Source organism: Ipomoea nil, unplaced genomic scaffold (genome assembly GCF_001879475.1).
Source record: "Ipomoea nil cultivar Tokyo-kokei standard unplaced genomic scaffold, Asagao_1.1 scaffold0982, whole genome shotgun sequence".
Taxonomy (NCBI): domain Eukaryota; kingdom Viridiplantae; phylum Streptophyta; class Magnoliopsida; order Solanales; family Convolvulaceae; genus Ipomoea; species Ipomoea nil.
Window position 1 is genome coordinate 271486 of NW_017617410.1, and position 22372 is coordinate 293857.

The window sequence follows — 22372 nt, forward strand, 5'->3', positions numbered from 1 at the left end:
GATTTAAAAGTAATTAGAACCCTAGGTTGTATCGTGGAACTCGTATGGTATCGTTCTTGGTATGTTGGGTGGGAATTCGTATGTTTGGGTGTTAATTATGTTTAGAAAAGCATGATAGGTTATGTGCCGTATGTTCTTGCTTTTGGATCCCTTAATTGTCTACGTATTGTTGTCAATTGCGTTTGAAAGTGTCTAAGCATGGTTTCGGGTTCCACAAAGGTTCCCGGGGCGTTATTGGTGAAAAAGAGTCAGTGGGGGGTAGGTGGGGGTAGGGGACCCGCCACCTACCCGCGGCCTAATTGAGCAACGCCGACAGCGGGCAGCCGGCGGGCGGGCAGCTGCCCGCCGGGCACCCGCTGCCCAGAATTATGCCACCGGCGGGTGAACCCTCACCCACCGGCTACCCGCTGGAAAATACCCTACCATGGGTTTCCGGCTTCCCCGTTTGATGTGCCCCCGACCCCCGTGGTGTCCCAACGGACTCCGTCTATCGTGCCTATGTCTAGTTTGATATTTCGGGTACCGTTCGTAGGTTGTATGAGTCTTATATATCGCATGCTAGTTGAATTGGTATGTGAAGGATCACGCATAGGTTTTGTTATACGTTTTCTCCCCCCTTCCCAATGTGTTAATGTGAGTTGCATGTGCTTGCTATGTGTTATGTGTGCATGATACCCCAATCCGGTTGCGATCGGATTGGTTATTCCTGAGCTGCGGTTCAGAAGCTGGCTGCGGTCAGATTTACACTCTCAGGCTGCGGTCCACCGTTTGGTTGCGATCAAACGTGTTACATGAGCTGCGGTTCATATTTCCTGGCTGCGGTCAGATGACATACTATTGGGCTGCGGTCCACTGTTTGGTTGCAATCAAACTATGATGAGCTGCGGTTCATCGGTCGGTTGCGATCGACTCCTCCGTGTTGCGATACGGGGCAGGGTGCTGCGGGGCCGTGTCAGAGCTATATGCGCTGACCCTCATGTATGGGCATGCGATTGGTCCTGTGGCGCCAACAAAGTGTGCTTATGTGATGAGTTATGGATAAAATGTTGTTATGTGTGGTTTGAGAATGTGACTATAGGATTTATGCTAGCAACTGTATATGCGTGGTTATGTGCTTGCCTCTATCTATCGTGCCTGTTCTTTATGCTGGAAAACTATATATGCTTGGTATAACTGTTGACTGTGCTTATCCCTATCTGTCGAGTCTATTCCCTGTTTTGAAAGCTAGAGTCTCTTAGGATATATCTTCATGCTTCGAAATGGTTTTTTGTATATCTATGTATATATCTATATGTATTGTATTTCAACACGTTGGAGTGGGTTACCAGCATCTCTCGCTGAACAGATATATTTGGCTTTCAGGCACAGAAGGGTAGACACTGGAGCGCGCTAGAACCGTGGAGCGTAGAAGTAGTTAGTTTCCCTTTCGGCCTGCGTGCCATGATTATGTATTTGCATCTTTGAGGATATTAGTTAGTTAGCCTGTGCACCTGAGTTCTCTAGCTCAAGGTGTGGCATAGCACCCCGTACTCTTTGTATTATGATTGACAAACATGTTGGGATTTATGATCATTTACCTTTGCTATATAGTCCTTAAAAGTTTTAAAAATTTCGGGGTGTTACAAAAGTAATGTCAATACATAATCATGGCACGCAGGCCGAAAGGAAACTAACTACTCTACGCTCAGGATCTCTAGCGCGCTCCGGGGTCTACTTATCTGTGCTTGAAAGCCAAATATATCTGTTCAGCGAATGATGCTGGTAACCCACTCCAACGCGTTAAAATACATTATAGATAGATAAATATATATATATATATATATACGAAAATCATTTTGAAGCAAGAAGATATATACTTAGGGAACTCTAGCTTTAAAATCAGGGATAGACTCACAAGTAGGGATAAGCACATTCAATCAAGATAAACAGTTATATAAAGACAACATCATAAGGAACATGTATCTAATGTCACAGTTTACTTTCAAGTCATCCACATCATCATTCAATCATCATTTATTCGTCATTCAAGTCATCATTCAAATCATCACCATTCAAATCATTATCCAAGTCACATAAGCACACTTTGGTGGCGCCACGGGACCAATCACATGCCCCGAACATGCGGGTTAGTGCATATAGCACTAACATGGCCCCGCAGCACCCTACCTCATACCGCAGCATGAAGGGGTTGATCGCAACCAACCGTACAGACCGCCAATAGTTTGACGGCGGATCACAGTCCTACACACCGCTGACGCGCTCAGTCGGTGGACTGTGATCCTCTTACAGGGACTACGACCCTACACACCGCTGATGAGCACAGACGGTGGATCGTAGTGAATCAAGCCCGACACACCACTGAGAACCTTAGTCGGTGGGCGAAAACCCTACACACCGCTAAGGATCTTAGTCGGTGGGCGATGATCCTCGGAGACTACGACCCTACACACCGCTGGCCCTCAGTCGGTGGGTCGCAGCCGACCATAGCCCTACACACCGTCGATCACTCGGTCGGTGGGCTATGGCCTTCCTCAGGCTGGTGGCCCTACACACCGCTGACGCGTCCAGTCAGTGGACCATCCGCACACGAGGCCCATGGGCTGTAGCCCAAGAAGTGAATCACTGACCGCATCCAGGAGAATGAACCACAGCTCATGTACAACCAAACAGTGGACCGCAGCCCTATATAATATTTATATACCTGACCGATCGCAACCGGCCTGGTTAACAGTTGGTATGGTTCTTAACCCATCCAACTGCCCGTATAGCCAATTTGATCGCAACCAAATTAAGGAATCATGCATCACATAACACATCGTAGCACATAATAGCACATTGGGAAGGGGGAGGTGAATAAATAAACTTACGTGTGATCATTCACATACTAAGAGTAGTCCTAAGGGGTTCATGCATTCTTCTCCTAGGCCAACGGGTTACCGATTCACTAGCATGCAATTCCTAAGACTCTTTTATCCTACGAATGGCACCCAAAACATCAAACTAGACACAAGCACGATAAACGGGGTCCGTTGGGACACTACGGGGAATGGGGAACATCAAACGAGGAAGCCGAGGACCCGGGGTGGGTAACGGACCAGCGGGTAGCCGGTGGGTGGGGGTCACCTGCCGGCGATGACCTTCCGGGCAGCAGGTGGTCGGCGGTCAGGCGTCTACCCGCCGACTGCCCGCTGCCTGGCCGTAATTCTCGGGCAGCGGGTAGGTGGCGGGTACCCCTACCCCCACCTACCCCCCACTGACTCTTTTCATCAAATACGCGTCCCGGGATCCCGGGGAACCCGAAACCATTCTAAGACCTTTTTAAACGTAAATAACGACACCACGTAGGCAATTAATGGATCAAAAGCAAGAATCATATTGAACACATCTTAACATGACTTCTAAACATAAATAATGCCCGAACATGCAAATTCCCTCCCAAGTATAAACCAAGAATATCATAATACAAATTCCCAACCCAACCTAGGGCTCTAATCCAATACAAATCATCAAAATCATATTTTATCTTTATCATCAAGAATCATTACATAAATATCAAGAACCTCTTTTTAACATCAAGATCATCAAGATCACACACGAAATCATCACATCAATCAACAAGATAATATTACGAATATCATAAAGGAATTCATCAAGACACAAGCATATAGAGGGAGCCAAAGAAGGAGAATATAGCAAGGAAAATAGGTTTTGTTGAGACATGGGTTACCTCTTAGCCTTAATTAATCCTCCCTTGGCTATAAAGGTTCTTCTCTAAGATTTTCATCCGATTGATCTCCCTAGGCTTGGTGGTGGTGAATCTCCCGGGAATATTTTCGTGTAATATAACTATGGGTGGTAAAGGTTCTAATTGCTTTCTAATCCCCTATTTATAGAATCAGGAATCCTAATCATAATCTGAATAATAAAGGCTTACTTTCTTTATTCCTAATAGATATATAGGTTTAGGATTCCTAATTAGAATCTGATTAGTAAAAGGTTGACTTTCTTTATTCCTAATAGGCTTAAGACTCTAGTTTAGTTAAGGGTCCACAATCCATGGTGGACCACATTAATTAATTAAAGGGAATCCTTAACCAAATTAAATCCCTTTTTAATTATTAATTAGCGGAATTAATTAAATAATTAATCCGGGATTGAAGGCCGTAACACGGAGTGTTACAGAAGCCCCCTCCTCCGGCGACTCGTCTTCCACTCCGGCAACTGCAACATTAATTCCAAATCCAGCGTTTCGAGCATGGGAGAAGCAAGACTAGTCCATGTTGTCGCTGCTCGTCTTATCCATGTCGGACGAGGTGTTACACCTAGCCGTTGGCCGGAGCACCGCCACGGAAGTCTGGGCATCCATCACTCAAGCGCTCGGATCATCCAGTCATGTTCGGTGTCTGAGTCTCTTGGGGAAATTTCAGATGCTCCGACAAGGCAACGCCACCACCGCCGAATACTTAGGGCGAGCGCAGCTCCTGGTGGAGTCGCTTACACAAGCTGGCCGGCCCTTGTCTCTGATGGAACAGAATTTATACGTTCTCCGCGGGTTGCGTCCGGAGCTCAAAGCCATCGCAGCTTCCCTCACTGCCTCGGGGACTCCCGTCTCTCTGTTGCACTTATCTGATTTTTTGCAAGCCCACGAGTTTATACTCGTGGATGATTATCCATCAAGCATTGAAGCCGACGTGTCTCCGACAGCCATATACGCTGCTCCAGGTCGTGGATCGCAAGGTGGCAGTGGCGGCCAGCAGTCGCAGAACAACCGTGGGCGTGGCAGTCATGGTAGTCAGGCTCGCGGTGGTCGTGGGAGTCCGAGATGTCAGATATGCAGATCTCACGGCCACACGGTCGTCTACTGCTTCAAGAGATACAGTACCCAACCTCCAGCGCAGGCTCACGTTGCCATCTCTGGTGAAGCACCGGCGTCATCCTCGGCTCTACCGTCGGACGGTTGATACCCGGACACCGGGGCCACGGCACACGCAACGCCCAACGCCGGTATGATGCAGATGTTGGATGAGTACGTTGGTCCAGACGTGCTACGGGTTGGAAATGGAGCAGGTTTGGCTATCTCACGAGTCGGTCGTACATCTCTCCCATCCGTGTCTAGACCGTTAGAATTGTCCAATATCTTGCATGTTCCGAGTCTGTCTGTTCCGCTTTTATCCGTGCATAAATTTACTTCTGAGAACAAAGTATTTTTTGAATTTCATAATGACTTTTTTTTGTGAAGGACTCCACAACCAAAGCGGTTCTACTTAAGGGTCCCACGTCAGGCGGTCTGTACAAGCTCCCTGTGTTCCGATCACATCATGCGTTCGTCAGTTCCCGGGCTAAGCCCACTGTGTGACACCGTAGACTCGGTCACCCTCATAAACAAGTATTAAATAAAGTCCTACAGCAGTGCCCGGTCACATCAAATAAATCGGAGTCACTGGAGTCATGCACGGCCTGCCATCTCGGCAAATCATCAAGATTTAAATTAGATCGGGTTCCCAACTCTAGTGAAAATGTACTAGATTTATTATTTACTGATATATGGGGCCCTTCTCCTGTAATATCTACAAATGGTTTCCGCTATTTTGTGCTATTTGTAGACGACTACTCTAGATTCTGCTGGTTTTATCCATTACGGGTAAAATCAGATATATATAAAGTGTTTGAGTCATTTCGTGTTTTGGTAGAGCGACAGTTTTCGCGCTCTATCAAGTCTATTCAGTCGGATTTAGGGGGTGAGTACCGAAAATTACACACTATATTCCAAACACTCGGTATAAACCACCGTCAGTCCTGTGCTTATACGCACGAACAAAACGGGCGGGTTGAGCGCCAGAACAGACAAATTGTCGAAACCGGTCTTGCTATACTCACCGAAGGCAAGGTCCCGCAACAACACTGGGACACGCCTTCGAAACAGCCACTTGTTTAATCAACTTCCTTCCGTCATCGGCCATAAACTTTGAAAGCCCATACACTCGTCTGTTTAAAACACCACCACCATACACATTTCTTCGTGTCTTCGGGTGCCGGTGTTACCCATATCTGCACCAGTATAACAGGCATAAGATTGAGTATCGATCGGCTCCATGCGTCTTCCTAGGTTACCCGCCCTCCTTTAGGGGATACAGATGTATTGACTTGATAAGTGGGAAAACCTATATATGTCGGCATGTTCGTTTCGACGAAAATATTTTCCCATTTGCAACAGGAACTCCAAATCAAGAGACAGCACCACCTGTCCTACCGTGGGCCGTTGGGCCGGTTGTAGTCGAGTCCGGGCCCACCTATGTACCAGCGCCTCAATCCGGGCCCGAGTCTATACCACTGGATAGTGCCCCGCCCCAACTGGCTATAGCTCATACTGCTCCGGTCCGTCGTCGTAAGGCACGAGCTCAGCCTCAAAGTCGGGACCATGTCATGCGTCTCCGACATATGACTCGAGACACAGCTGAGCCATTTTTTGCGTTAAATACAACTACTGATCCAACTTGTTACTCCCAAGCTGTGGGACACCCACATTGGCGTGAAGCCATGGATCAGGAGTTCAATGCATTGTTACACAATCACACTTGGCGATTAGTGGCGCCGGAGCCACATATGAACATCATTGGTTGCAAATGGGTGTTCGGCACAATGCGAAATGCTGATGGCTCGGTAGAGCGCTATAAAGCCCGTCTAGTCGCCAAAGGGTTCAATCAGGTGGCAGGCGAGGATTACTTTGAAACCTTCAGCCCTGTGGTCAAACCCACCACGGTTCGTATGCTTTTCTCTCTTTCCGTGTCTCACATGTGGACACTCTGCCAACTGGACGTTCACAATGCCTTTTTGAACGGCCATCTGGTAGAAACGGTGTATATGAAGCAACCTCCAGGGTATGAAGATCCAGCTACCCCTGGGCACGTCTGTCATTTACAGCGTTCCCTGTATGGTTTGAAACAGGCTCCACGAGCCTGGTTCAAAAGATTACATGATTTTTTACTATCTACAGGGTTTACAGCTTCCAAAACAGACGTCTCCCTTTTTTACTACATTGAGGGGACATCGCGGGTGTATTTACTTGTCTACGTGGATGACATTATCATGATGGATAATGCTGCGCCACTAGTGGACACTCTTCTTCAACGACTTGCCACAGCTTTCAAGATCCGTGATCTGGGCAAACCGGGGTTCTTCTTAGTGATTGAAACAGTCACGGACGGTGATAGTATAATTCTCTCCCAGCGTCGATATATGACTAACCTTCTTGGAAGGTCCGGAATGGTGGATTGCGAACCACTTTCTACGCCGGCAGCAGTCACTAAAGCGGTAACTCCCTCTGACCAGCTGCATGACAATCCCACTCAGTATCGTCGTGTGGTAGGGGCCTTACAGTATTTGACTATCACGTGGTCGGATTTATCTTATGCGGTGAATCGCTTGTGTCAATTCATGCATGCACCAACTACTGACCATTGGGCTCTCGTCAAACGGGTACTGCGCTACATCAAAGGGACATTAGACTACGGCCTCCGTCTGTCTCCGTCCACGTCTACTGCTATACACGCTTTCTCTGATTCAGATTGGGCAGGATGTCCTATTGAGAGGAAGAGCACGAGTGGTTTTGCGGTTTATCTCGGGTCTAACCTCATATCCTGGCTCTCGAAGAAACAACGCACTGTTGCACGGTCGTCCACTGAAGCCGAGTATAAAGCTCTAGCTGACGTATCCGCAGAAGTCACATGGGTCGTATCATTACTCCGTGAGCTTGGATTGCATGCAAGACAGCCGGCGACGTTGTGGTGTGATATCTCTGCGCCAATGTAGAGATTGATTACCACTTTGTCCGCGACAAGGTGGCCTCTGGAAACTTTTTTGTCAACTACGTCTCTACTACAGATCAGTTGGCAGACATCTTTACTAAACCACTTCCAGCTCCGCATTTTGCCGCTCTACGGGACAAGCTCAATGTTGTGGCTCACCAACCTTGTGCTTGAGGGGGTGTGTTAGCATTATTATTATTTGTTATGATATCTTTATATTATATGTTTGTAATTGTGTGGCTTTAGAGTAGCTGAATTAGTATAGTCTGTTACTCAGGGTTTGTTAGAGTTCTGTTTTAGATATACTTTGTATTCCTATTCTATTGGTCAATGGAATGAATCGATATCTCTAATCCTCTATATATATTAAAGAAAAATAATTCTTCCAAAAGGTTGAACCCCAACCCTAAGGGCCCCTACACTCTGACCCAAATGTGAAAACATTTATTATATTCATTTTAATTTATAAATAGATTCATGTGCCAATATATTTAGTATTACAAATAATCATCCTTAATTAAATTAAATCATCCTTAATTAAATCCAATCATCCTTAATTAAATTATTTAAATTAAATCAACCTTAATTAAATAAATCTTTAATACAAAACGTAAAATCAGCCTTAATAACAACACAGAAATGCAGAATCATCCTATTAGCCAATTATTATTACTATAATTACTATTACTATTTAGTATTTACTACAATAATAATAATAATAATAATAATAATAATAATAATAATAATAATAATAATAAAATAATAATAATAATAATAATAATAATAATAACGAATTAGCCTTTTCATTCACATAGAGAAACGCAGAATCATGCATGCATCCTCTTAGTATTAACGAATTATTATTATTATAGCCTTAATATATATATATATATATATATATATATATATATATATATATATATATATATAATATTCAACTTATTTTTAGTATATAGAATATTAATAGCTTCCATATTTTATTTCCATTAATCATTTACCATTGATAATTACAAGGCTAAAAAAAACACAATATTCGTGAGGATTTATTTGGGTGAGAATTTATTTAGTTTCTATTTATTTTTAGTGCAACATTTATTTTTAAGCCAATCAAAATCAATTACTCCGGTAGGCATATTTGTTTTCCAATAAAATGTTTATGTTTATGGGAATAATTATGGTTAGCCATTAATTACACCTTTTTCAATAAGCCTTAACTTAAGATTGAAGCTACAAAACAAAAGGGTGGCGAAGACACTAAAAACATTCCATCACAAAACAGAAAGAAGCTTTGCGATTACAGACCATGAGAAAGATTACATCTTCATGCACCATTGGGTCAAAGAGGAAACATTATCATCAAAACAAAGGTATTTCTCCTTTCAAAAACTTAAATATAGTAGAACATATTTTTTAGCTCTCATGTAGTCAATGATCTATGCCTTTTTATTAAACTGTTAGCACTAGAAACCACTAATCTTTTGGTGAAAATGGTCGCTCGTCTGTTCTCTCTTTTGTATTAACCCAATAGTCGCCTGAAATGTTAGGAAACTGTAATAAGATTTAGAAAAACTAGTATTTGTACCCGTGCGATGCACGGTCATAAATGTAAGAAGTAATACGTAAGGTCGTACAATTAAAAGTAATAGTATGAACTGTTTTTTTATTACACATTATTGAAAACTTCTTTATATACGACATTTGTAGTCGTATTTTTGGATTGTACATTTTCGTCACAAATCAACATTTTTAATCCGCTAGGATTACTAACCCTTGACACCGCTACATACAGTTGTCCGTGATTAAATACTGGCCTCTTCAAAAATAAACCGACGTTTGACAATGTTTGACCCTGGCTTTTGTTTATTGTCATGGCATATGACAACATTAGCGGAAATTGTTTTCTTTGAAACTTAAAAGGCAATCTTGGATCTGACGGTGTTAAGGACATCCTTGGTATTAAAACCTTTGTACCAGCAGTTGTTCCGGTCAATATTTGCGCTTCTAAAACATGTGTAGCCAACTTTGAAATGGTCATTCTTGTACCATTGCACAACCCCAATGAGTGATCAATATTTCTCAAGAGCATAATGGGTGATCCAACTTTTAAAGTCAATGAGTGATTTGGCACTCCAGAACATCGTAATCCATTTAAAAACTCCGGCGTGTGTAAATCCGCAAGCATGTCAACATTGGAATCCGATTTGCACACCGAATCACAGCTGAGATATGTCATTCCTTCGGCAGTATTAAATTCATTCATGTATTCATTGATGTTATCTACCACGTCCAAAGTTGGTGCCAAAATTGCACAGTCTTTTATATATTTGACATCTCGAATTCCATTACGAAACCCCTGGAATATGCTATCAACAATTGTAGAAATAGGATCCTCCACCGACTTGAGTAAGAATTTTTCTGGAATGTTGATCTCACATTCACCATCCAACGAATCACCAATTGTTCTGTCACCTATATTAGCAATCCACTTTGTAAATTCTTCAATCTCTTGAACTCCAGACTCTGATTGCAATGCCCTAAGCCGTAGATTCTTTGTAAGCCTAAATACTTTACAGCTTCTCCACAGATATGATGAATTTATACTTGCACCCACTATATCTTGCCTGGTCCCCTTTGGAATTACTGGTAAAATTTGTCTGAAGTCTTCACCTAACACAACGGTTTTCCCACCAAAAGTCATTTCAAAACTTCTTGAATTTTGAACACGCAGTAGATCTCGCATAGCTCGGTCCAAAGCTTCAAAGCAAAATTTATGCATCATTGGTGCCTCATCCCAAATGATCAACCTACTTTGCATTATCAAGTGTGCCAACGGACTGCTTTGACTGATTTGCAAGTAGAATCTTCATTAACAGCGATTGGTATTGCAAACCTCGAAGCTATGCCACTTGATGCAACATTTAAAACAATCTCACCCTTTGACCTCAAAGCGGAAGACAATGCTCTCCACAAGAAGGTTTTACCCGTACCACCATATCCATACACAAAAAATAATCCCCCAAACTCATTCACAACATCGTCCAATACGTTATCATATATTGCCTTTTGCTCTTCAGTGAGTTGGTCCACCAAACTATCATTCTCTTCCTTCATTGCATTAATGTCATATGACAATTCCTCTTGTATTAACATATTGGTTGTTCTGTCCAGAAACTGTAAATCAGGAGAGGGCATTGAAGGAAAGTCTTTCAAACTCTTTCCCATAGTTGTCAAAAGTAGTTCTATCTCCGAAAGTGCATAATTCTTTTTTTGATCCTCAAATAAAATTAAATCTGTGGTATAATTATCCAAAAAATAGTATAAGTGTGTTTATAAAACCATATTGCATAACATGAAGAAAGACATTAAAAAAATTGAATACATCCAAGTCCCGTCTGTTCTCTAATCTTGAATTGTGCATCTTCAGTCAAAGAGTTCCACGTAGCTTCCCACACCACTTCAGGTTTTGACATTGAGTTGGACATCAACAAAGTCACAAACAATCTTCTCAAATTCGCAGATGTGGCCCACTGACCTGCTTCTTCAATAGCATGAACATACTCTTTATCGTCGTCTACTAATCCTCTAGCTGAACACGCATCCCTAAAGGATTCGTACTGCACACCACTGACTGTTCTTATATCTGAAAAACTTGTAGGCCCTTGAACTTTATTCAAAAGACATCGCAAATAGAAGATCTCACCACTGACAGGCAGCACATAGAAAACTCTACCTATTGAAAACCCTCTTTTCCTTGGATGCCATTTTCTAATATCTTTTTTCCATACAAACTTCGTTGGCATTTCAGCATATGTCAGTTTCCTTGCTTCTGGGTATGTTTTATTTGCCTCAAACCATTCCAGAAACATGCTATCTAATATAGTTGGTCGACTGAGTATGTTATCAACCGGATCATCATCTGCAAAAACTACACTCTGTTGATTGGGCAAGTGAAAGCTTAACCGTTCAACTGATGGTGTTCTTAACTGTATTTCAAAACCAAATAAACGCCAAGCAGCTTCACATGGAGATATGTACCTACAATCATAATACATACTTATCTCATCAATCACTTGCGGTTCCTCTTCCTCACTATTGCTTCGGTAGAACTCTGCTGTCACCCTGTCGTGACCCTTGTTCACGTATTTGAACAGGTACTTTATTGAACGGGATTGGTTGCACCATTCCACATTAATATGACCTCTATACTTTAACAACAAATGCCTATTGTGTGGCACCACATAGCGATTATCCAAGTTAATCCCATTTCTCACCATAGAACGACCATTGTCACGTCTTCGATAAATAGGATAACCATCATCGTCAAAAGTAGAAACATTAACAAACTTTTTGGGAAAGTGTTTAGTACATTTACCCTTCACCATGCATGGAGAATTCAACCGAGCTCTACCGCAAGGACCGTGCATCATAAACTCATCCACTAATTTGAAGTATTCTGGATCTTGTATTGGATCAGGTAACTCAGCAGAAATTATGTTGTCCAAATGTATCCCATGTGATGCTCCATGTTGTTTATCTAGAAAAACAGTATATGAGCATGCGGTAGACCACGCTTTTGAAATTCGATGGTATAGATAACTATTAACATGGAAAAATGGGTTTACAGTTAGAATATAAACAACGTTATACAACAGATTGCTTACTTTAATAAGTTCATAGGCATAACCAAATAGGTAAGTACCTCCAATGACGGGTCCGAACAACTTGTTCTTCCTGCATTCAGAAATTAAAGCATCCAACTTCATCTTGAATAATCTGCATATTATGTCAGGCCGGTCTTCTGGTTTTAAATTACGATCAATTAAGAAGCATTTCACCTCAGGCCACTTTGGATTGCATGTGAATGTGATAAAGAGATCCGGGTATCCAACCCATCTACATATAGACATAGCATCCTAGTAATTCTGTATCATGTATCTAGCACCACCCGTAAAACTTGAAGGCAATATTATTCTCTTTCCTTGAGTCTGAGGATCCACTTCACCGCGTGTTAATGCATCATTCAAGCAATTATGTGTTTCGCACCTCAAACTTTTTTGGTGTGTCCTTATATAGATTAACCTTCCTGACTCAACCATTGTGTACGCATCGACCAAAAATTGTTGGAAAAGCCTTTTTGCATGCAGTAATGTAGAAAGCTGCGACAATCTTGACTGGATGAGGTATGAGAAGTATTCCCGCGGACTAATCCTTTCACGACCACCTGAACTGCTTCCTTTTAATGTGGAAAACTGGATGTCTTCCCTATAACCGTCCTCACCATGAGGAAACAACAACGGGTATTGCATTGGTAAGTACGCTGGGTTTAGTTCACTAATTCGTTGCAATAGGCCACTCTTTGTTTCCACTAAGATGTCACGCTCACCAATATTTGCATCAATATCCCCAACAATTAATGCAGCAACTTCAGAAACTTGCGGCAAATTATAAGTTCTTGCATCCTTTGATCTCTTACCAAGCAATTTTATCTTTACCTCAGCCACAGGATTTTTGTCTATTTCTGAACGGGCCATTCTGAAGGACTTGACCAACACATTATTTGCATCCAACGCTTGTTGAATATCCTTGACAATTTCTTCATGGATGTCACTAAGATCACCGTCTGGCCTATTAATATAACATCAAACGTTGTAATTAATTCAATTAGAAAGGGAGTTAATTTAATATACGGCATTATATTAAACAATAACCTATCACAATATAGACATGCCTTACGGAACTGAGCCGATTAACCAATTCATTATTAGTATCATAGATATACAACTGCGCAAAATGTAGTCGTTTCCCGTCCACTAGCAAAAGACTACCAATGTAGTGGAAGTTTCGTCCATGTATTCGAAAAACTGGTGGTCCACCGTTTTTGTTGACATCTCTATCTATCTTACCACCCATTGATGTAAAGCAGAACATGTTATTGTACGTCCTTATGTTGTTCAAGAAATGCTTGCTTTCCCCCCTCCCCCCCCCCCCCCCCTTCAAAAAAAAGGTCATATATCGGCGGCGGGGGCAATTGTGTTGTTGGCAATTGAATCTTACCATTGTTGCAACACATTGTATATCTGGGTGTACCGTGAATCACCGTTTTGTTTATCCTTTCCGCATGCCAAAAAACTGCCCCGCAATGTTGACATGTGTTATTTGGATCACCAAAATCATTGTATTCCACTACGTATAAAAATACAAAATAAATTATTACCATTAAAAAATCATACTTAAAAACGTTTTATTTAAATAAATTTCACTTTGATACATACCTTTGCTTGCATATGACGGTTGTAATAGATTAGTCAGATTTTCTTCTTCTTCAACATTTTGATTGAATCCTGTATAGAACATTTTCAATTTATCACCATTGATTCAACTGTTTCTTTAAAATGGAGAATAACATCGCAATTACTACCGAAAAAATTACCATTGGCTCTTCCGTCTATGTTTGTTGATATTATTGGAATATTGGAGACTTCTTCAAACGCCATAGATAAATCTCTATTAAGCACATTCGTTGCCTTTGGATCTGCACTGAGCTGCGTGTTTTGTATGATGTTTCTGTTCGTATTGACTAACAAAAAAGTACATTATTAAAATATAATTCATAATATCACCGTCCATTAATAATTATAAAAACCAAAAAAAGAAACGTATCATTTGATATTTCTGAAAGCGGTCGTCTTGTAGTTGTGGATTGTAATATTTGACCTTTTACCATTAAATTGCGCAAAACACGAACGTATAAATTAACGAAGTATATATAAAAATACAGATACATTGTAAAACCTAATTTAATGTACCATTAGTTATGCCGCTACTTCCAGTATAGAAACTAGGGCTGTTGACTCCTAGTACAAATTTTTTGCATTTACTGTTGCTATTTGTACATTCCATATTATGTGCGCTGAGGTATATACTGACAAATTCTTGTTTTGAGAAAAGACAATAAAATACACATTAGCAAAAAAATTATACATATATGACTCTAAAAGAACAATACCATATATATTGAAAATTAAATTGTTTTGATTTACCATCCGTGACGCAAGTGATTGGTGTTGCAGTTCTATTAGAAGTGCAAATTGGTGTTCCTGCCGTGTATGAGTGCGTTTGATTCTCTTTTCCCACAACATCCGTATTTTTTCCCACCTTTTTACTATGTACATTTTCTGTAACATATTAGAAAATGGGTTAGATAATATTCCGTCTGTGTAGTAATACGTACAAAATAAACACATGACACAATACGACAAAGTATTGTGTGGATCATGGTCCACACAACGTTATGTGTACCATAACAAAAATACATTTTTAATATATAGGTAATGTACATTAATTTTGTACTTAATGTACATTACCTAAGATAATGTTTACTTAGTGCAAAAATAATGTAAAACACCATGGTCCACACAATGTTATGTGGACCATAACAAAATAAATATTTTTAATATATTAGATGTACATTAATTTTGTACTTAATGTACATTACCTAATATAATGTATACTCAGTGCAACCATAATGTACATCCCCTGGACTAAATGTATATAATTTTTGTGCTGAGTATACATTTACTTCATATTGAATCTACATTATCTTATACTATACAAAATATGGTCACAACAACTTTTATGACCATGGTCCACACAATAATGATTGACAAAATGTATACTTAGCCCAGTTATATCAATCTTTGAATATATACTTAGCCCATTGTAATAGACACATAATACATACTTAGCCAATGTAAACCAAAATCCTATATATAAATTAGGGAAAATGGCACTTTTTTCCCCTGAGTTATATACCTATAGCATTTTTCCCCCTAAATTATTGAAGTGGCTGTTTTTCCCCCTGAAATGTTAAATGGACATATTTACCCTTAAACTAAATATTTAATTTATTTTTTTTCTCCAACAAATTATGACCATAATTTGGTTCAAACTAAACAAACACTATAGCAACCAAACCGAAATATTCCAATTACAATTTAGAATCGAAATTCGATATTTAGAGTTTCTTAAAATCGTGAACCGGAACGGACGGTTCATGTTCCGAACTGAAAAAATAAAATACATTTATTGTTGAATTTAGACTATTTTAAAATAAAAAATAAAATTTTAAAATAAAGACGGTTCAAAATCGCGAATCAGATCCGGAACCGCCGGTTCACGGTTCAAGATTCAATTTTTTTGATACATAATTTTAATAAATTGACATTTAAATATTGGGTTCTAGATCTGAATTATAACCGTAAACTATTAATTCGATTGCTTTAGTATCCGGTTCAATTCAAACCGAACCATGGTCATCCCTACGTATATGCAATAATTTGTTGGAGTAGTAAAATAAATAAAATGTTTACTTTAAGGGTATAAATGTCAATTTAATATATCAGGGGGGAAAAAGCACCACTTTTAGAATAATTGAGGGGACTAATGTGCTTACCTAAATAATTGAGGGGGAAAAAGTGCTATAAGTATATAACTCAGGGGTAAAAAGTGCCATTTTCCCTATAAATTAATAAGCCCATATTCCAGGAGCCCAAACCCGACCCTACAACCCAAACCCGGACACAATACCCAAACCCGACCCGCTTCTCCCTTTGACTAACCGGACAACTCATTCGGACATCGTAGAACAACCACAATCCCTTACCTCTCTCTCTCTAACACTCACTCCGATCGCATAGATACTCCCTTAGCTCTCTTTGTCTGTAACGCTATGTAAGATCGCTCCTAAACACTCCGATCTTGTTCATGGCGCTTTAGTCTTTAGGTTTTCAACTCTATTTCTACCACAATTTCATTATGACCGAAGAAATTTGTTTCGTCTATACACCCACCTCATATACAATGTTCGAACTGACTCATTTCTGTTAGATCTAGTGTTCAAGATTCAATTCTGGTGTTTTAGAGTAAGAGGTTGGAGATGAGTCAGTGTACTATCTGTGGATTCTACCGGTTGTCGAGAAACCTAATATCAAGGTAACATTTCGATTTCTTTTGTGTTTTTATACTTTTATCTGTGTAAATCTAAAATTTGAAGCATTTCTTAGTGTATAGATTTGTTCTACATACGAAATCATTTAGGGTTTTTATGAAATTTTAATCGTCATCTTGCTTTCAGGTATTTTGTGAACAATAAGAGTAAGATTACAGTCTAACAATGGCGTTTTGGCTGCAAACTTGTCTCAACAGTGTACATATAACAAAATTTGCGAAAGGTAATGCTTAAATTCTGAAATCTTAATGTGCGTAGGTTACCTGTTGTATTAATTGCCTGCTTCCTTTTGCTACCTATAATCGTAGAGCTGAGAATTTTCCGCATGATAACTGAGTGAATTTTCTTTGTGTGGTAAAAGTGAAACTGTCAATATTTGCACTGTCTGAGCGTTTTCTGTTTTAGGTTTTATATCAGTTGGTGTTTATTTGATTGTCTTGTTTGTCTAAAAAAGGGTGTTTTGTGTGCAAAATGAATTAGCAGTAATAATTTATATGACTGTTGAGTTTTTCTTGGGAACAGTTTAATTTGATATTAATATTTAAATGATTTTATTTTGAGATTGCTGACATATTACTTGTGTAGTTTATCATACCATAGCCTTTATTAAGTCATTTTTGCTTAAATGGATTTAGTAGTTTAACATTAAATTGGTGGCTTGACTAAGCAGTTAATTGAATAGGCAAGTGATGAAATATTTTTTCTGATGCCAATTTGATAGGAATCACAATAGTAAAGTTGTTTGGCCTTGCATCAGTATATTAAAAAGCAGTTAGTTGTATTGCCAAATGATGCTGTTATAAATGTGATGGCAAAATGTATGGGATTTGTCCTGCTTTAGGTAATTTTTTTTTAAATTTCAATTTAATTTGACTTTAAATTCATTAAAGTATTGGGATTTATTTGACATTGTATATGTGGTATTACTAATCATTTAGTTTTATAGGCAAATGATGATATTCACAATCTGATGCCAAAATAATGTTAAATATCTGTTTCTTAGATAAAAAATACAATGTGAATTGTTTTTGTTTAGGGAATTAATTTCATATTTCATTTTAAACTTCCTTTCTAATCCGTTCTAATTGTATAACAAATTTCATTTTAAAATGACTTTAAATTCTTTATATGAGTTCCTTAATTTGAAATTGTAAAAGTGGTATTACTAATCAGTTATTTTGATAGGCAACTGATGATCTTACAAACCTTATGCCAAAATGTTTAGCACTTTCTTTTTCTTAGATTTGTAATTGTCGTTTGGTTTTTATTTAGGCTGTAGGGATTTACAGTAAAATGTAAGTCTCTTATTAGTCCATTTATATGACTGTTTCAATCCATGACTGTTTCAATTAATTTATATGAGTTCAGTCGTTGGTTAGTAAAGTAAGAAATCATGTACTTTATATCAGGATTCTGATTTAAATTGGTAATTTACATGATTAGATTAGATTATTACTTTGACATTGTATTTGTGGTTGGAGACTTTCCACAGTTAGTTGTTTTATTTGCAAATGATGATCTTGACAGTTTGATGCCAAAATTAGGTGTTACATATCTGTTTCTTACCTATTGATGCAAGGTGAAACTGTTTCTTAAAAGATGATTTTGCCTATATCATGTGTTAAATATCTGTTTCTTAACTATTGATGCAAGGTGATTTGTTTTGCTTTAGGCGCTGAATTCCATATTTGATTTTAAAGTTACTTTGAAATCCTTTAAAATTGTATTGAAATTTCATTTTAAAATAACTTTCAATTCCTTTATAGGCAAGTTATTATCTTACAAATCTGATGGCAAAAAGATTAGGAGTTTCTGTCTCTTTGATTAATAATTGTCTGTGCCAATTGATTAATAATTGTCTGTGGCAAGTGATGCCAAGTTATTATCTTGAAATGAGCAAAAAAATCTTTATATCTGTACATTTTTTAAAATCTTAAACTCAAAACAGAAAACTTGCATAAATGTTTGCTTTTCCTTTATCTTTTAAAAAAAAAATTAACAGTAGCTAATTTCATCTTAAACTTAATAATATTTAGTGAACTGTAGTTTATTTTAGATAAGAATTGGTGTGCTTGGATGTTACAGAAAACTTGCATAAATGTTTGTTTTTCCTTTAGGTTTTTTAAAAAAAAAAAAAATTAACAGTAGCTAATTTCATCTGAAACTTAATAATATTTAGTCAACTGTAGTTTATTTTAGATAAGAATTGGTGTGCTTGGATGTTACAGAAAACTTGCATAAATGTTTGTTTTTCCTTTAGCTTTTGTTTAAAAATAAAAAATAAAAAGTAGGTAATTTCATCTTAAACTTAATAATATTTAGTCAACTGTAGTTTATTTTAGATAAGAATTGGTGTAGTTTAACCTTTCATCAACTTTTTTGGTATGTTAAGCATTTGTTTTAGGTACATTAGATGACTAAATTTAATAAGCAGTATTGTATATAAGATCCAACTTTATTATAAATCTTAAGAATACAATAAACAAATTACAACTACAAAAGACTTGCAACAACAAAAGACTTGGTAAAAATACAACACCAAAATACAGTTAGATACACAATACAATATATGATTGTGGTTTTAGCTGATGCCTTGAAAACTAATAGCCTTCATTGCTGGTTCTTGATATTCAACCTGCATACAGTTAGATACACAATACAATACCAAAATACAAAAAAAGAGCCAAATTACTCAAAAACAGTTAGTTCAAAAACTGATTGTCAAAAACCAATATCCAAAAACCCCAAAACCACACAAAGGTGGTCAATTGTCTTACACTTTATCAATTCCAAACCAACAGAGCATCAATATCAAATTGTTTAATTTTACAATCAAACTTTAGGCTTCTTAACCTTGCCAGAAGAAGAGAACTCATCAAGGAGTGATCTCTTAACCACAGTGCAGTCCTCCAAATCAACCACAGGGCTCTGAGTTTGCTGAACACTAATTGGGCTGTTGACCTCATTATCACCATTGGATGTTTCCTGTACATGGAAGCAGTGACTTAGTGTTCAAAGTTAGGCAAAAGTTAAAAAAAAAAAAAAAAAAAAAAAAAAAAAAAAAAAAAAAAAAAAAAAAAAAAAAAAAAAAACTACATAATAACATAAATAGTAGTACCTGGTCAGATTCTTCATCCTCCTCTTCATCCTCATCAATCATCTTAGATATAAGATCCTTCTCTTGGTTGTCTTTCAGCTTTGAACAGTAGGTAGAAACCAATAGTTCATCCCTCAACAGTCTCATCACAGTATAAGCTGGATTGCCTCCCCTCATTTGGTTGATTTTCAATGTTATCTTAAATATCATTGACAATCCAATCAATGATTCCAACTCTTTGGAAATATCTGAAACCTATAACCAAGACAAATACATATTAGGAAAAGTTAAAACAGAAATAGAGTGTGGATGTATTATCTTTTTTATAAGAAAGTTATGTGTTTAGGATAGTGAGCTTACCTTGTTATATTTCTTGTAGAGGAGGTTTGCAGGGATTCCTACCAAGTCTGAACACTCCCTATCCCATAAAAGGAAGGGAGCATCTGATAATCCTTGATCCATAACCCTAACAATTACCCTATATCTTGCCATTCCTTCCTTGAACTTCTTATCACAATTAGAACAAATTAGATCCTCACCTTCTGGTTTCAGTTTTCTGTTGCAACCTGATGTCATGCAAGATATGTACATCCACCCAAATAAACCTTCAATTCCTACAATTTGTGCAGGAACATAAAAATCCCCATCCTGCATTGAACCAAGTAATTATTTAGTAGCACTGGCCATTAATTAGTAGCACTGGTAACAAATATCAAAATATAGAATAGTAGAAAGAAAAATATCATAAGAAAACATAGAATTGAGTTATTATATATAGACCTAGCAGAGAGAATGTAAAATGAATACAATTTTCACCTGTTTGTTTTTCAATAAATCACCAACTGAGGTGACAGTCAGAGCACCACTCCTGAATTCTGAAATCCCAGTGGACTGGGACATAACTGCACTTGTGGTAATACTTCTTAAAGGACTATGAACAGTTGGTATCCTACACAAACCCAAAAAATAAATGAATACAGCAGTGTAGACCCAAAAAAAAAAAAAAAAAAAAAAAAAAAAAAAAAAGAATTAATACAGCACTGTTCCCCAAAAAAAAATACAGCACTGTTTTTCAATGTTACACAAAAATAATAGAAACATACTTGGATTTGAAATCTTCAACTTCCTGATAAGAGGCATTCAAGTAAAGCTTGGTAGCATCATAGGAACTTGTGATCCTGACTTCACCTAATAAAACAACATAAAAAAGTCAACAGTAAAGGATATCAGAATGATTTTGGGGCAGCAGTAAAATAGAATGTAATATATCTTAGGAATAAGTAAACATCTTACCATTTACAATTTTTGCCCTACATAGCTGAATAACCACAACAACTGGTTCTTTCAGATCTGAATTGTAGAATGGTAGCATGGAAGCTACATGGTTATCCCAAACAGTGCATTTCAACTGAGTTCCCCTGTATTGAAATGTGTTAGTAAAATGGGAAAAAATTTGAATGAACTTAACACATAGAGTGTATGAAACTTACTCATTGTCTGTTATCTTGAAATCTATTAGTTTTGCTGGTTTCCCCCCTATTATTTTGTCTAATGGAGCATGAATCTCAATGACTCTGCCTATTACATCTGTAATACAACAATAGAAGATTATATGGCTTAAAAAATAAAATCTGCACCTTTAACAATGCATACATAAATGACTTACCAAACATGACTTTGTCATTCACTAAAGTTGCATCTTTGAGACATTGATAGGGTTTAAGCTGAAACATGTTGGTAGGAAACCCTCTGGATTTGATTGCCTTGACCTGAGTATTGTAGTTCAACCTTATCATATACTGATGATCACAAGTCCTATACATATAGTACTGACTGAACACCAAAAATTTTTTTAGAGAATATAGCTTCCCTTCCTTGAACACATTCTTGTACTTGTCTACATCCGAGTTTTGCATGTTTACATGGATAAATGTTCCCTGCATAATAGAATAGTGAACAGATTTTATAGTGTGCAAACAAAGAAAGGAAAATGTAATAGTGTTTACAAAATAGTGCTTACCTCTTCATCGCATACCACAACCTCTCTACTCTTCATTTGTCTCGAACCTCTCCTTTCAGGTATTTCATAAACTCAAACACACCTAACTCGAATGGCCCTCTCTCTATTTAAAGGGATAACATCTTTAACCAAAATATATTGACTTGGCATCTTAAAATATGCAGGGGTTTAGAATTTGGTTTACTGCTAAAGGCTGATTTGGAACAATGGTGGGTGAAAAAAAGATTGAGACTGAGGTTTATATAGGCTCAAGAAGTGGAATTTGAAAGTTGAAGCTACCATTACTTGCAGCCGGAATAGAGATGGAAACCTTTGAGTTTCCAAGAAATAAATCATAATAATCATGCTGATTATTTGGAAGCATTTATTTTAAATACATTTTTAAATCTGTATGTGTGTATCTGAAGGTCTTTACGTGTATATATGTAAATCGATTCAAGCAA

At 38.1% G+C, this 22372-nt stretch overlaps 3 protein-coding genes and 1 long non-coding RNA gene across 4 annotated transcripts; 2 read left to right on the forward strand and 2 right to left on the reverse strand.

Annotated features, from left to right (window-relative positions):
* Window positions 1–4301: 4301 nt before the first annotated feature.
* On the forward strand, window positions 4302–4961 carry LOC109179965. The gene has a single exon (XM_019329440.1). It carries the CDS (start codon window positions 4302–4304, stop codon window positions 4959–4961), a length of 660 nt encoding a protein of 219 aa, XP_019184985.1.
* Window positions 4962–9275: 4314 nt separating this feature from the next.
* Window positions 9276–10620, reverse strand: LOC109179966. Its single transcript, XM_019329441.1, has 2 exons — window positions 9777–10620; window positions 9276–9337 (listed from the first exon to the last, which is right to left on the reverse strand). The coding sequence occupies exons 1-2, from the start codon at window positions 10618–10620 to the stop codon at window positions 9276–9278; spliced, it is 906 nt and encodes a 301-aa protein (XP_019184986.1).
* A 2-nt stretch (window positions 10621–10622) lies between these two features.
* On the reverse strand, window positions 10623–14299 carry LOC109179967. The gene is made up of 8 exons (XM_019329443.1): window positions 14236–14299; window positions 14078–14146; window positions 13534–13699; window positions 12885–13430; window positions 12641–12698; window positions 12505–12536; window positions 11185–12401; window positions 10623–11095 (listed from the first exon to the last, which is right to left on the reverse strand). The coding sequence occupies exons 1-8, from the start codon at window positions 14297–14299 to the stop codon at window positions 10623–10625; spliced, it is 2625 nt and encodes an 874-aa protein (XP_019184988.1).
* Window positions 14300–16442: 2143 nt separating this feature from the next.
* LOC109179957 lies at window positions 16443–22372 on the forward strand. The gene is made up of 3 exons (XR_002054027.1): window positions 16443–16796; window positions 16939–17035; window positions 22094–22372. It is a non-coding gene; the product is annotated as an uncharacterized LOC109179957 (long non-coding RNA).